The 15299-nt window shown below is 43.4% G+C and overlaps 1 protein-coding gene across 1 annotated transcript in view; it reads left to right on the top strand.

Moving 5' to 3' along the window:
- LOC101847225 (cullin-associated NEDD8-dissociated protein 1) overlaps positions 1–15135 on the top strand; it is a gene marked incomplete at its 3' end in the record, with an annotated part of 28574 nt that extends 13439 nt beyond the window's left edge. Inside the window, 19 exon segments of the mRNA XM_013089126.2 lie at positions 129–314; positions 856–967; positions 1705–1798; positions 3073–3190; positions 3805–3936; positions 4190–4223; positions 5106–5205; positions 5990–6075; positions 6675–6875; positions 7669–7725; positions 8324–8487; positions 8863–8957; positions 9577–9680; positions 10701–10768; positions 11323–11512; positions 12748–12936; positions 13295–13366; positions 14035–14206; positions 14989–15135. Coding sequence (XP_012944580.1) covers positions 129–314; positions 856–967; positions 1705–1798; positions 3073–3190; positions 3805–3936; positions 4190–4223; positions 5106–5205; positions 5990–6075; positions 6675–6875; positions 7669–7725; positions 8324–8487; positions 8863–8957; positions 9577–9680; positions 10701–10768; positions 11323–11512; positions 12748–12936; positions 13295–13366; positions 14035–14206; positions 14989–15135 — 2321 coding nt within the window.
- Positions 15136–15299: the final 164 nt, after the last annotated feature.

The following is a 15299-nucleotide window of genomic DNA, read 5'->3' as shown; positions in this document are numbered from 1 at the left end:
AATCCATCCATCACACTCTCATCTCATCTTCTCTCCCCCCACCCATCCATCCATCCATCCATCCATCCACCCATCCGTCCATCCATCACACTCCTCACTCATCATCTCCAACCCCCCCCCCCCCTCAGGCCTCTGAACATGCTCCAGGCCCAGATCCCTGACATAGTTCGCGCCGTGCACCGCCAGCTGCGAGAGAAGAGCATCAAGACTCGCCAGGGCTGCTTCAGTCTGCTCACAGAGCTGGTGCTGGTGCTGCCGGGGGCGCTGGATCAGCACCTCAGCAGCCTCATGCCGGGGATACAGTACTCTCTAGGGTGAGTGTGTCTGTCTGTCTGTTTGTGTGTGTGTGTGTGTGTGTGAGTGGGTGTGTGTGTGTGTCTGGACCAACACCTCAGCAGTCTCATGCCAGGGATACAGTACTCTCTAGGGTGAGTGTGTGTGTGTGTCTGTCTGTGTGTCTGGATCAGCAATCTCTTGCCGGGGATACAGTACTCTCTAGGGTGAGTGGGGTTGTGTGTGTGTGTGTCTGGAAGAAGCGTAAAAGTTTTATGATTTGTGTTCGTTTTGTCATCAAGATGATAGTTATCCTAAATTGTGCTGATGAGAGTAAGAAAAGAACGTGAAAGTTATATGATCAGCGTTCGTTTTGGGGTCAAGACGATAGATATTTTAAAATCGTGCTGATAGGAGAATAAGAAAATTTTTATTATCCATGTTTGTTTTGTCGTTAAATATTTTCAATCGTGCTGATGTAAGAGCATGAAGAAGCATGAAAAGTTTTAAGGTCCATGTTTGCTTGTTGTCAAAATGATATTTCAAATTTTATGATCCCTGTTCATTTTGTGGTGTTTCCAGGGACAAGAACTCCAGCTCCAACATGAAGATCGACACGCTGTCCTTCCTGAGCACGCTACTGGCACACCACAGCAGTGCTGTGTTCCACCCGCACATCAAGGTCCTGGTGCCGGTGAGTGACGCACTTGATGCTTTCACACGCGTGTTTTACACGCTTGTACATTTACACGCTCACACCTCTCTCTGTCTGTTTGTCTGTCTGTCTGTCTCTCTCATTATCTGTTGTTCACGCGTTTACACTCTCATTCATTTCCATGCTCACACACCTCTCTCTCTCTATCTCTCTGTTTCTCTGTCTCTCTTTCTTTCTCTCTCTCTCCCCCCCGCTCCCTCTCTCCCTCTCTTTTACTCTCTCTCTCTCTCATTACATAAAGACATGATTATTATTATGAGCATCCAAACTGTCCTAGAAGCAAACTTCTGTCTTTTTTTCACCATCCAGCGTCCCTCCATCTTAATGTAGACTATAAAGGGCAGAGAGCTTGTTTTTGACTGGGGATATGTGCTATACAAATGCTATTTATTGTCATTATTATTATTATTATTGTTATTATTATTATGATAATAATAATGATTATTATTAATATAATTATTTCTATCTTCTCCTCCCCTCCCTTCCCCTCTTTCCTCTTCCCCCTCCCCTCATCCCCTCTCTTATCCTTTCATATCCCTCCCCTTCCTTCCCCTCTCATCCCCCTTTTTCCTTCCTCCCCTCCTTCCCCCTCCACCTTGGACCTGAACACCCCCTACCCCATCCCCGTCCCCTTCCTTCCCCTCTCTTCATCCCCCTTATTCCTTCCTCCCCTTCCCCTCCTTTTCCGCCTTGCCCTGAACCCCCCCCCCCAACAGCCTGTAGTGAATGCGGTGAGCGACCCGTTCTACAAGATCACCTCGGAGGCTCTGCTGGTTACACAACAGTTGGTCAGGGTCATCAGACCTCTAGGTAAACGCCATCGTGTTCCGTACTCTTGTTGGGGGGTTTGTTCGTTTGGTAAGGTTTTACGGCACTCGCAACATGTTCTTATGCACAATAGAATTGTAAATGGGCTGATTTATCAATGTCATGCTCATACTGTGCCGAACAACATAGGGGGAACTGCTGCTTTTTCTTTCTTCAACCTCACTATCATCTTATTTCCTCTACTTCTTTTGTATGTTTGTCACTCTCTTGTGAACTGCTATTTCCGGGGTGCCTTGATAGTCGAAGTAGACTGTGTGCTGTTGAGGCTAGAGAGGTGAGCAGAGTAAGCTTGATTCCCCGTTTCGACTTCTCTGTTGACATCCACCTCTTTGCGCTCATATGACCTTATGCAGTTGCGAGCGCCGTAAAACTTCTACTATAAAAAAAAAAAGAGTAAGGCGAACACCACCTCCTTCTGTCTCAAATCTTTTGACTTTAAAGATAGATAGGTATTTTTTGTTCATCAAAAGAAAGACAACTTTAAGATGATGCCAATAGCTCAGTACTTGATATGCCCAAAATTAATTTGACGAGTGCCTGATTCCACTGCATTGTGGCACATGTTGCTATGGACAGCCCCACTAACAAAAGACCCCCCAGGGCAGTGCTACTGACTGAAGTGTCTTTAGGTCATTCCCCCCCAGGGCAGTGCTACTGACTGAAGTGTCTTAAGGTCATTCCCCCCAGGGCAGTGCTACTGACTGAAGTGTCTTAAGGTCATTCCCCCCAGGGCAGTGCTACTGACTGAAGTGTCTTAAGGTCATTCCCCCCAGGGCAGTGCTACTGACTGAAGTGTCTTAAGGTCATTCCCCCCAGGGCAGTGCTACTGACTGAAGTGTCTTAAGGTCATTCCCGAAGGGGGAATATTAACATGTTCTTATGCACAGCAGAATTGTAAGTGGGCTGATTTATCTATGTCATGCTCATACTGTGCCGAACAACATAGGGGGAACTGCTGCTTTTTCTTTCCTCATCCTTGCTATGGTCATTTTTCTTCTACTTCTTTTGTATGTTTGTCACTCTCTTGTGAACTATTTCCGGGGTGCCTTGATAGTCGAAGTAAACTTTGTGCTGTTGAGGCTAAAGAGGTGAGCAGAGTAAGTCTGATTCCCCATTTGGACTTCTCTGTTGACATCCACCCCTTGGCGCTCAAAGATGCTGTTGCGAGCGCAGTAAAACCTTACTAAAACAAACATATTGCTATTGACAGCCCCGCTGAAAAAAAGACCGTCACATCTCATTTCTTCTTTGCTCAGATTCCCAGTCATCGTTTGACTACAAGCCGTACGTCAAGAGTCTGTACGCCTGCACGGTGAAGCGGCTGAAGGCGGCCGACATTGACCAGGAGGTGAAGGAGCGTGCCATTGCCTGCATGTGAGTTGAGTGTGTGTCGACCGGGCCGACGTGGGTAGTTGGTGGGTGCCGTGATGTGCGTGTGGTTTGCTTCTTTTTCTTTCCTATCCAACTTCTATCGTCCTTATCTTTCCTCCTCCTTCTTTTTTTGTGTTTGTTAGTCTCTTGTAACACCTCTTATCTTCGGCACTTATTTGACCTTATTATGTTGCACATGCTGTAAAACGTTAACTAAAACAAAACAAAAAATCTCTTCTCCTTCTTTTATTTGTATATTACTCTCCAGTAACACCAGTAATCTTGACACTTGTGTGACCTAAATGTGTAACAAGTGCCGTAAAACTCTTACTGAAATGAGAAAGAAAAACAATCTCTCCTCCTTTTTTTGCACATCATTATCTGGTAACACCTCTAATCTTTGACAATTATGTAACCTAATTGCGTTGCAAGTGCTGTAAAGCTCTTACTAAAAAGAAGAAAAAAAACAGTCTCTCTTCCTTCTTTTATTTGTATATTACTGTCTAGTAGCACTTCTAATCTATGATACTTATGTGACCTAATTGTGTAACAAGTGCCGTAAAACGCTTACTAAAACCAAAACCAAAGACAGTGTGTTTCCTTTCTCGTCCCACCAGGGGTCAGATCGTGGCAAACCTGGGCGACTCGCTGCAGATGGAGCTGAAGGAGTGTCTGCCCATCTTCCTGGAGCGACTCAAGAACGAGATCACCCGACTGACCACGGTTAAGGCTCTCACCCTCGTTGCTCAGTAAGTTTGTGGGTGGGACCTGCGGAGACAAATATTGGTCACTTTCACCGTCCATTGGGACAGTGAAAAACTTATTTTTTTCTGGGTTTTTTTCTGTATATTATTTTGATTTTTTCCCCCCCTGCACTTAAATGACTATGGGGAAATACAGGGGAATAACACTTTTATCAATAGCCATCCTCTGTGCTTTTTATTCTGGGGAGTCCACTGTCAACGTCATGGTATCATTGTTTTATTTTGTTTCTCGTTTCAGATCTCCACTGAAAATTGACATCAGATTCATTCTGGTAAGTTCTAGTCCTGCTACATTTCTGTGCCACTTTGTTCACAAATTTTTCAGTTAGTTCTACGTCGTTGATCACAACAGAATTCTCGATTTTATGAAGGCCATTGGCCTTAACAACAAATTGTAAATACCGTTATTTCAATATTATTTAAATTGTCATTTTTAGATTGAGATTTTTAACCGCGAATATTTAACGTTTTAATCTGATCATTGACCTGAATCAAGCCGTGCTATGAACTGTTGTGAATGCAACCAACTAGTGTTTCGCTCGCTCATATATATAATCATATGCAGTTGCGAGCGTCGTAAAACACTGACTAAATCAAAAATCATTTTTCAGTTTGCGAGCGTCGTAAAAACTGACTAAATCAAAAATCATTGTTCAGTTTGCCAGCGTCGTAAAACACTGACTAAATCAAAAATCATTTTTCACTTTGAGTTTTTAGCAGGGAATTTATGTAACAGCTCTTCCTGACTTCGGTTTCCTTCAACTTTTTTTTTCATAATGTGAATTTGATGTTTTGTATGATTAAACCTGTAGTTCCTCTACCATTTGATGATTTGTCTAGACATTGGGGTATTTGGTAAGTGCACTATGGGTGGTTGGAGGAGCCTTCTGGTATAGATTTTAAAGCGCATAAAGCTTGCTGTTGAACGGGAGTTAGTTCTATACAAATGCTGTGTATTAATATCATTATTATCTTATTATTATTACTATTATAGCTCCTACTTTTTTTCCTTCTTTTATTTTGTTTCTGTCTGTCTTTTTTGCTTTTTCTCAGCTCTAAATGACAAGTATTTTGTGGATGTATTTTCCTTTACTCGAACAAGGAGTGAAGAGTTTCATGATCTCAATCCCCACCCCCTTTTGTCTCATTAACAGGAAGAAGGATTTCCGATCTTGGCCTCATTTCTGCGGAAGAACCAACGTGCGCTCAAACTGAGCACCCTACAATGTCTTGATGTCGTCGTAGAAAATTATGGTATGACATATGTATATATATGTGTATATATATATATATTTATATACATATAGGTTCTTTAGTGTGGTCTGCTCCTTACACTTCTTTGCGTGTGCTTTGGTGTGGTTTGCTCCTTCTTTCCCATCGAACATCTATCGTCCTTATCTCTCCTTCTTTTTGGTGTTTGTTACTCTCTTGTAACACTTTTAATCTTCGGCACTTATATAACCTTATTGTATTGCAAGTGCCGTAAAACTCTTACACCCCCCGGGGCAGTGCCACTGACTGAAGTGTCTTTAGGCCATTCCCAAAAGGGGGACATATCTCGTTCAAGCATAGTAGAATTGTAAATGGGCTGACTCATGTCACGCTCATAAGTGTGCCTGATCTACAACAGGGAACTGCTGCTTTTTCTTTCCTGATCCTTACTATTGTCATTTTCCTCTACTTCTTTTGTATGTTTGTCGCTCTCTTGTGACCTGCTATTTTGGGGTGCCTTGATAGTGGAAGCAGACCTTGTACTGTTGAAGCTAGAGAGGTGAGCAGAGTAAGTCTGATTCCCTGTAAAGACTTCTCTGTTGACATCCACCCCTTGGGGCTCATATGACCTTATGCAGTTGCGAGCACCGTAAAACCCTCTACTATAAAAAAAATAAATTAAAAAAAACTCTTACTAAAACAAAAAACAAAAAGTTCACTTCTGTTAAATCAGGGAACTGGTGTTCTATTTGTTCCATCTATGGACGTGTCCCCCCCGATAAAGATAACATATTTTTTTTACTGTCTGTGTTTTTCAATTTCTTAGGTAACGCGGTGAACAGCAGCATGATAGCAGACGTGATGAAGGAGATGCCTCCGCTCATCAACGAGAATGACCTGCATATCTCACAGGTGGGGATGGTTCCGGGGAGGAGGGGGGGGGGGTTGGTTTCAGGGGGAAAGGGATGAGGGGTTGATGGTTCTGGGTGAAAGTGGGGGAAGGGGAGTGGTGGTCCTGAATGAAAGAGGGGGGGGGGGAAGGGATGTTGCCTTGTCTCGAGGTGCTTTGTGGTTCATAAACCTGATTGTGTGGTTGATTATAAATAATTGAATGGGTTGTTTGTAGTTCATGTATCTGGTCTTTTCTTATGGGTGGTTAGTGGATTATATATAATATGTTCTATGTTTGTATGGGTGGTTGGTGACACATATTATATGGTCTCATGGGTGGTTTTAGAACATTTGTATCTATGCATTTATGTACTGTATGGTGGATCATATACCTGGTCTTATGGTTGTTGGTGAACCATTTATCTGGTCTTGTCTCGTGGATGGTTTTAGAACGTTTGTATCTATGCATTTATGTGCTGTACTTAGGTTTGTATAATATGTTACACCTTTTTAAACCAAATTCCCCCACATGAATCCATAAAAAGTGGAAATTGTATTAATGTTTTGTTTGTTTGTTTGTTTTTTTGTATTGACTTCTGACCTTTGTGTACCCCCCATAGTTGACTTTGAACCTGCTGACGACCATCTCGCGGGGTCACAAGTCGTCCATCGCCAACACGCAGGCGGAGATCCTGCCACAGATCCTGGAGCTGGTCCAGTCACCGCTGCTCCAGGGGGGAGCTCTCAACGCCGTGCTCGAGTTTTTCCGTGCTCTCATCACACTGGGCCTGCCCAAACTGGGCTTCCGGGACCTGCTACAGGTGGGTGGTGGGGTAGGCAGGGTTCCTGCAGCCTCCTTGAAAGGAGTCTTTGATAACTCCTTGAATTTCCATTCAAGTAACCATCTCCTTGATAACTCCTTGAATTTCCATTCAAGTAACCATCTCCTTGATAACTCCTTGAATTTCCATTCAAGTAACCATCTCCTTGATAACTCCTTGAATTTCCATTCAAGTAACCATCTCCTTGAATTTCGCTGGATCGAACATAAATAAAATTTTTGTCGGAAAATTGAAACTAGGATTCCTTTCGGACAAGTGTAGGCCTATCAGAAATAGGCTTTCGGGGTGCTAGTGCGCCGTCGAAAACGATGTGAATTTCTTGACTAAATCTCCTTGGAATTTAAACATTTCTTTCGTGAAACCTCCTTGAATGTGGTGGGGAGTTCATTGCAGGAAGCCTGGGTAGGGAGTGTGGTGAGGTGGGGTGCTGGAGTTTTTCCGCGTGCTCATCGCGCTGGGCCTGCCCAAGTTGGGCTTCCGGGACCTGCTACAGGTGGTGGGGTGTGGTGGTGGGTGTGGTGTGGTGGGGTTTGGTTTGGTTTGGTGGGGTGTGATGTGTTGGGGTGAGGTGTGGTGTGATGGGATGGAGTTTGGTGGGATGTTATAGGGTGAGGTGGGGTGTGGTGCGCTGAGGTACTTTCCTTTTGCTCTGTTGTTTCTATTTGTCTGTTTGTGTTACTCTTTCCCCAGCATTTTTAATGTCTGTTACTGTGTCGATGTGCTCCTCTGTACTCAGAAGATTATACAAGTGCCTGTTTCTTGTTTTCCACAGATGTTGAACATGCCAGTGTATGACCCTCGCAACTCGACCGGACCTATCCACAGACAGGTAAGGATGAATACCGGACATTTTTTTTTTCATTCATTAAGCAAAAATGTGTGTATAGTTTTTGGGATACCCGAATAGACCTAAATAAAAGCCGTGAACATTTATCTATCACTGACAAAATTGAAGACTAGCAAGGCGGGTGGTTGGAGGGCACCACTAGTAGGTCCTACTTCTTTACTTCCCCCCTGTCAGCGTAACCATGTAAAAAAAAGGCATTGTTCTGAAACTTGAGTTTGAATTTATTCAGAAAGCTAATCATGGTTTCACTTTGATTTTTTCCACACAAGTAGGGTAACTGATCAGGCTTTCGATTCAGTTAACTAGTAACACACCTAATCTTCAGCACTCATATGACCTATCTTTGTTGCAATAGTGCTGTGTTATAAAATAACTAGACCATCAAACGTGTGTCTGTCTCTGTGTATGTCCGGAGCTGGCATATCATTCTATCACCCGCTGCATGTTTTTTTGTATGTTGCTCCCTAGTAACACACCTAATCTTCAGCACTTATGTGACCTATTTGTGTTGCAGTAGTGTTGTAAATGCTATAAAATAAGTAAAACGTCCAACGTGTGTCTGTGTCTACCTCTCGTACAGGCGTACCATTCCATCGCCCGCTGCGTGGCCGCCCTGACGGAGATGAGCCCCCTGGAGGCCTCCAAGGTCGTGAGCCAGTTCGTCAGCGACATCAAGAACCCTAAGTCCACGGAGCACATCGTCCTCTTCGCCCTGCTGGCCCTCGGAGAGATCGGGAAGAACATGTGAGTGGAGAGCCCCGACGATTTTTTGGAAAATATGTTTTCTTTAATTAAAAATATTTTTTTTATCAGGCCTTTATTTTTTATTTATTTAATTTTGTTATATCAATTTTTGAAAATTTGATGAGCATTTGAGTTGGGAATCCCACGTTTTAAAGAAACGTTTCTTTCTTTCCCTGTTTCCAGTGGTCTTTGTTTTGTTGGCTCACCTTTTAAAAAAAACACTTAATCATTGCTTTAAGTTGAATTTTCTATCGCTGTGAACAGGATTTTAAAAAATGTAAGAACATGTGATTTGTGCTTCTAGCTTTTCAGAGAAATTCTGTCTTTAAAATTTAAGTTTTAAAATCTCTTTTTTCGTTCTCTTCCCGTCATCAGCGATCTGAGCTCCCACGGAGACATCCAGAATGTCATCCTAGAGTGCTTCTCCTCCACCAATGAGGAGGTCAAGTCAGCAGCTTCTTACGCCCTAGGTAGGTCATGTGATCTCTGCTCCACTGCCGTACACTGACAAAACGCTTTTTTCTTATACACAGCAGTTTTCAGTTAAAAGGCATTTTGTCAGCGCAACCATTTAAGAAAAAGATGTTCTTCCGAAATTTGAATGCTAATTAAATTTTTTAAAAACTAGTCACAGTTTCACTTTGATTTTTTTAACGCAAGTAGCCATCCGTCTTGTTTATTTCCATCACTTGCTGACCGTTATTGTGTTGACGTGTTTCTCATTACTCAAATTTATTTTGTTTATTTATTTATTTATTTATTGAGCTTTGATATCTCTAAGTGACGACTGCATTGATACTCCTACTTAGAGTGGGTGGTTGGCGGGTGCTCTGGTGTGGTTTGCTCCTTCTTTCCTATCAAACATCTCTATTGTCTTTATCTCCCCTCCTTCTTTTTTGTGTTTGTTACTCTCTTGTAACTCCTCTAATCTTCGGCTCTTATGTATGACCTTATTGTGTTGCAAAAGCCGTAAAACTTACTAAAACTAAACTATACACCTACCCAGTCAAATTTGATATTTTGAGTTATTGTAAGTGATGAGTCAAATAAATGTTTTATCTGATGAGCTTTGTTCTCTGTCTGTGCCAGGTAATGTGAGCGTGGGCAACCTGCCAAAGTTCCTGCCCTTCGTCCTCCAGGAGATTGAGAGTCAGCCAAAGAGGCAATACCTGTTGCTGCACTCCCTCAAAGAGGTCAGTGTCCTGCTCTAGATGTTCCCATGACGCACAGTCATACACACACACACACACACACCTACGGACACACACGCGCACACACACACACACACACACACACACACACACACTCACACCTACGGACACACACGCGCGCACACACACACACACACACACACACACACACACTCACACACGGACACACACCTACGCACACACACACACACTCACACACACACGCGCGCGCGCGCACACTCTCACACTCACACACTCGTACACACACACACACACACACACACACACACACACACACACACACACACATGCAGCGTACCCACACACTCTAGCTAAAGTCTGCTAGAAACATTCACCAAACCGAAACATTGTTTTGTCACAGTGCAGCAGGACTGTGCTTTATTTATTTCCTGTTATATTTCTGTTTGTGTCTTGTTGTCATCCTGTACCAAATGTCTGTGGGTGGTTGGCGGGCACCTCTTTAGTGTGGTCTGATCCTTCTTTCCTGTCAAAAGTCTACCGTCTTTATCCTTTTTTGTTGTTTGTTACTCTCTTGTAACACCACTTATCTTTGGCACTTATGTGACCTTATTGTGTTTCAAGTTTTATAAAACTCTTACTGAAAAACCCCCACTAAACCAAATGGAATGAGTTTTAACAAAAATACGATTTTTCCTTTGACCTTTATAGCCTGTACTATCAGAATACCATATGAATACTATCAGAATACTGCTTACTTGTATATCTATCACAAACATTATTATTGTTAACCACAGTTCATTTATGATTTATTATGTGACTGGATTTTTTTTTTGTGAGTGCAAGCACATATTATATGTGTGTGTAATATGTGTGTGGAAGAGAAAATGTTGTAGGGAATATGTGTGTGTGTTTGTGTGTATGTGTGTGTGTGTGCATGTTTGAGAAACACCAAACCAGTGTCTAGACAACAATGATTAATCTTAGCTCGTCTTATTTCATCGTACCTCGACATCGCCCCTACCTTTTTTTTTTTATCTTCAGATCATCAACTGTGAGTCCAGCTCCCCCGGAGGCCTGGAGATTTTGAAGTCTTACGTCAAGACCATTTGGTGAGTTACCGAAGAATTGGTTGTTGTTGTGGTGGTTGTTTTGTCTATGAGTGGGTGGTTGGAGTATGTCAAGACCCTTTGGTGAGTTACCGAAGAATAAGTTGTTGGTGTGTTCCTAGTATTGTCTATAAGTGGGTATTTGGAGATTTTGAAGTCTTATGTCAAGTTTACATGAATTTCCCATTTGGCTCGTTTCTTTCGGAGATGAGTTGTTGGCAGGTGCTCTGGTATGGTTTGCTCCTTCTTTTCTATCGAACATATCATCTCTCGTCCTTCTTTTTTGCGTATGTTACTCTTTTGTCTTGTAACACATCTGTTCTTCAGCACTTATATGACCTTATTGTGTTCCAGGTTCGGTGAAATTTTTTATTAAAACTAAAACAAACCTATATCATTTCATCATTTTTTAAAAAACTTCTCTTTACTCAAACCTTCTTCCCCTCCTTCCCCCTCCCGTCCCCCTCCTCCTCTCCGCCCCTCCTCTCCCTCCCCCTTCTGTCCTTCCCTTCCCTTCCCCCCCCCTCCCCTCCTCCTCTCCCTCCCCTCCTCCACAGGCAAATGCTGTTCCACAACTGCGAGTGCCCGGAGGAGGGCACGCGTAACGTGGTGTCGGAGTGCATGGGCAAGCTGACCCTGGTTGACCCGCAGAACCTGATCAACAGCCTGCGGAAACACCTCAACGACCCCTCCCCCCTGGCCCGCAGCACCGTCGTCACAGCCATCAAGTTCACCATATCAGACCAGGTGAGAGCAGACAGGCGGATGGTTTGTGTTGAGTTCTGTCTGATGTAACCTTTTGTTTAAAAATTCGCATATAAATGAGAGCTCGTTTCTTGTGTCCAAGGATAATTGGGTGAATTAATGAGTGGGATGGTAGTATTGAATTCCGACTCGAAATTTAAAAAAAAAAATATTTGTGAATAAATTAGGGCTTTTTTAATAAAGTCTCTGTGATTTAACGAGCGAATAAATCAATCACTTCCTGTATGTGTCGGGCTGTGGCTGGGCACAGGTTTACTGTTACATTGCAAAGGTTCATTTATTATTTGCAGAGAGGGAGGGAGGGGGGTGGAGGGAGGGAGGGGGGGGGGATAAATAAAGTGCCACTTTGCTGTTGGAAAAACCTTAGACTTTAGAAATGTCAAAGCCAGTTTACGAATTTTGAAAGCAGATTACTAAATTTATATTTTTTGATTACTCAAACATATGCCGGGGGGGCGGGCAGCCCTGGGAATATGCGCAGCTTGCAGGTTTCTTTCTCTTACACACCTAGATATAACTCCAAAGGTCTTGTATTTAAATTCCTGCTTGTGGTTGAATGATGCCTTTGATGTGAATGTACATTTTGTCAGCTTTACTTCTCTTTTCATATTGAATTTTAATGAGAGTAATATATAATTTAAATTTTGTATGTATACCTGCATGTGTTTTTACGGTCCTGTACAGCCAAGAAAAATTTCCCTCTGGGATAATAAAGTATTATCTTATCTTATCTTATCTTATCATCATCATCATCATCATCATCAAGTGCCAGATCTGAGGCAGACATCGACGATCATGGTTCTCCATTCATTCCTTTACTCGGATGCTCTTATAAAAGCTTCGTTACCTTGATCTTTCCTCGTTACCCATCTGTTTAGGTTCTCTAAGTAGGTTGCTCTGGGCCTACCCCTGCCTCGTTTGTCTTCAATTTTGCCAGTGCGAGCTAGCTAGATGGTCAAGACCTTTATGTCTATTCAGGTGTCCCAAAAACTGCATTTGTCTTTTCCTGATTGTTTTTAACACTGAGTATCCCAACGTGGGCTTCATCAAGTACTACGCCATTTGATTTCTTTTCCTTCCATGATATTCTCAGTAGTCTTCTAAGAAACCACATCATATACACCATATTAACCCTATATATCTCTTCCCCTCCCCTATATATCTCTTCCCCTCCCCCGCTACCCCGCGCCCCGCTACCCACTACCTACCTCCCACAGCCTCAGCCAATAGACCCCCTCCTGAAGATGTGCATCGGCGACTTCCTGCGCACCCTGCAAGACACAGACCTGACGGTACGCCGTGTGGCCTTGGTGACCTTCAACTCAGCGGCTCACAATAAACCCTCGCTGATCCGCGACCTTCTGGAGACCGTGCTGCCTCATCTGTACAACGAGACCAAAGTCAGGGTGAGTAAAAGCATTTGCAGTTGTTGTTGTTATCAATCCAGCAACAGCTTGGCTCTCGTCCTTCTGTCCAGAGCCATGTAGTGATTAGTGCAGGTTTGCTGGAGTTGCTGTAATGTTCCATAGAGTGTGTTGTCAGTGTTAGGTCTATGAGAAAGAAGTGTGTAAGAACAAAAGTTTGCATTAAGCTTGATAGATTCTATCATCTTTCTATTTTTAATTGTTTTTAGTCGCGGTTGGTTTACCGAGGATTGGCAGGACAGTAGCCTCATTTTGACACCCATCTATACTCCGAACTTTGATTGTGTTCACCCCGTACCTCTGAGAACAATGAATGTTTTTTTGTTTTCCCTGTCCCCAGAAAGAGTTGATCCGAGAGGTGGAGATGGGACCCTTCAAGCACACCCTGGATGACGGACTGGACATCAGGAAGGTAAACTGTTTGCTGAAGTCTAACTGTCGTTACTGTGTGTCAGTGTGCTTCTCAGTAAACTCTTGGATGAGCTCTGTCCGTCAGTGTGTGTCAATGTGCTTCACAGTAAACTCTTTGATGAGCTCTGACCGTCGTTATATGTCAATGTGCTTCTCATTAAACTCTTTGATGAAGTCTAACCGTCGTTACTATGTTAATGTGCTTCACAGTAAACTCTTGGATGAGCTCTGACAGTCCGCTACCTCAGAGATATTAAGTTCTGACATTTTAGGCCAATTTGAGGGACGTTTAAGCTATACCATTTCAATTTTTCATTCTTTTATGTGCAGATGGTTTGCAGGTACTCTGGTGTGGTTTGCTTGTTCTTTCCTATCAACATCTGTCATCCTTATCTCTCCTCCCCTTTTTTGTGTTTGTTACTCTCTTGTAACACTTCTAATCTTTGGCACTTATATGACCTTATTGTGTTGCACGTGCGGTAAAACTCTTACTAAAACTAAAACTAAACTTGGAGGTCCCGCCTCTTTAAAAAACCCCTAATAGCGTTGATTATGAGGGCGTTAAACCTGTACCATTTTCCCATTTTCATTAATTTATTTTTGCTTCATCCCATCCCCCCCCCCCCTCCCCTCTTCTTCCCCCCTCCCTCATCTTTCCCATATGTCCAGGCTGCGTTTGAGTGCATGTACACGCTGCTGGACTCGTGCCTGGACCGCCTGGACATCTTTGAGTTCCTGAACCACGTGGAGGATGGGCTCAAGGACCACTACGACATCAAGATGTTGACCTACCTCATGCTGGTCAGACTGTCGCACCTGTGTCCGTCCGCTGTGTTGCAACGTGAGTACACACACACACACATGTACATGCGCGCCCCCGTGTGCACACGCTACTTTATTCTTCATCCTCATTGCCTTTCTCACCCTGAGTCAGGATATAGGCCACGAGCAAACACTCTCCACCTTTCCCTATCCTGGGTGAGTCGCTTGATGTCACTCCACGTCTTCCCACTTTTCTGTACATCCATTTCTGTGGCTCTTCTCCAGGTTCCACGTGGCATCATCATTGCTTTTCTCACCCTGGGTCAGGATATAGGCCACGAACAAACACCTTTCACCTTTTCCTATCCTGGGTTAGTGACTTAATGTCATTCCATGTCTTCCCGCTTTTCTGTGCATCCTTTTCCGTGACTCTTCTCCAGGTTCCACATGGTCTTCCTCTTGATCTTTTACCCTGTGATCTTTTACCCTGATTTTGGAAAATAACCCACCTGAATTTCCCCAACTTGAATATTTAAACCAATGACTATTGGACAAAGACTGGTGATGATGATGAGATTGGTGGTTGGCGGGTGCTCTGGTGGGCTTTTTCTTCTGCTTTCCTATCAAACCTCCATTGTCTTTATCTCCCCTCCTTCTTTTTTGTGTTTATTACTCTCTTGTAACACATCTAATCTTTGACACTTAAATGACCGTATTGTGTTGCAAGTACCGTAAAACTCTTACTAAAGCTAAACCTCGGCATTTATATGACCTTATTGTTTTGCAAGTGCCATAAAACACTAAAACAAAAAGACCATGATAATGATGTTTTTTCTCGGTGTGTGTGTTTGTCGGCGACAGGTCTGGACCGTCTAGTGGAGCCGATCCGCGCGACCTGCACCACCAAGGTCAAGGCCCACTCGGTGAAGCAGGAGTACGAGAAACAAGAGGAGCTGAAGAGGTCGGCGTTGAGGGCAGTGGTGGCTCTGCTCAACATCTCTGACGCTGGTGAGATGGCTGGATGTGTGTGTGTGTGTGATTGTGAGGGTTTGTGTGTGTGTGTGATTGTGAGGGTTTGTTAACTCTTCTGCATGATGCCATTCGGTAATAGTTGCATGTTTGTTCTAATTGTTGTCTTGAGGAGTAGAGGCAATTAGATGTGTGGGGTAGCT

This window comes from Aplysia californica, unplaced genomic scaffold (assembly GCF_000002075.1).
Source record: "Aplysia californica isolate F4 #8 unplaced genomic scaffold, AplCal3.0 scaffold00878, whole genome shotgun sequence".
Taxonomy (NCBI): domain Eukaryota; kingdom Metazoa; phylum Mollusca; class Gastropoda; order Aplysiida; family Aplysiidae; genus Aplysia; species Aplysia californica.
Note: the sequence above shows the minus strand (reverse complement) of the source record. Positions and strands in the feature narration are given on the sequence as shown.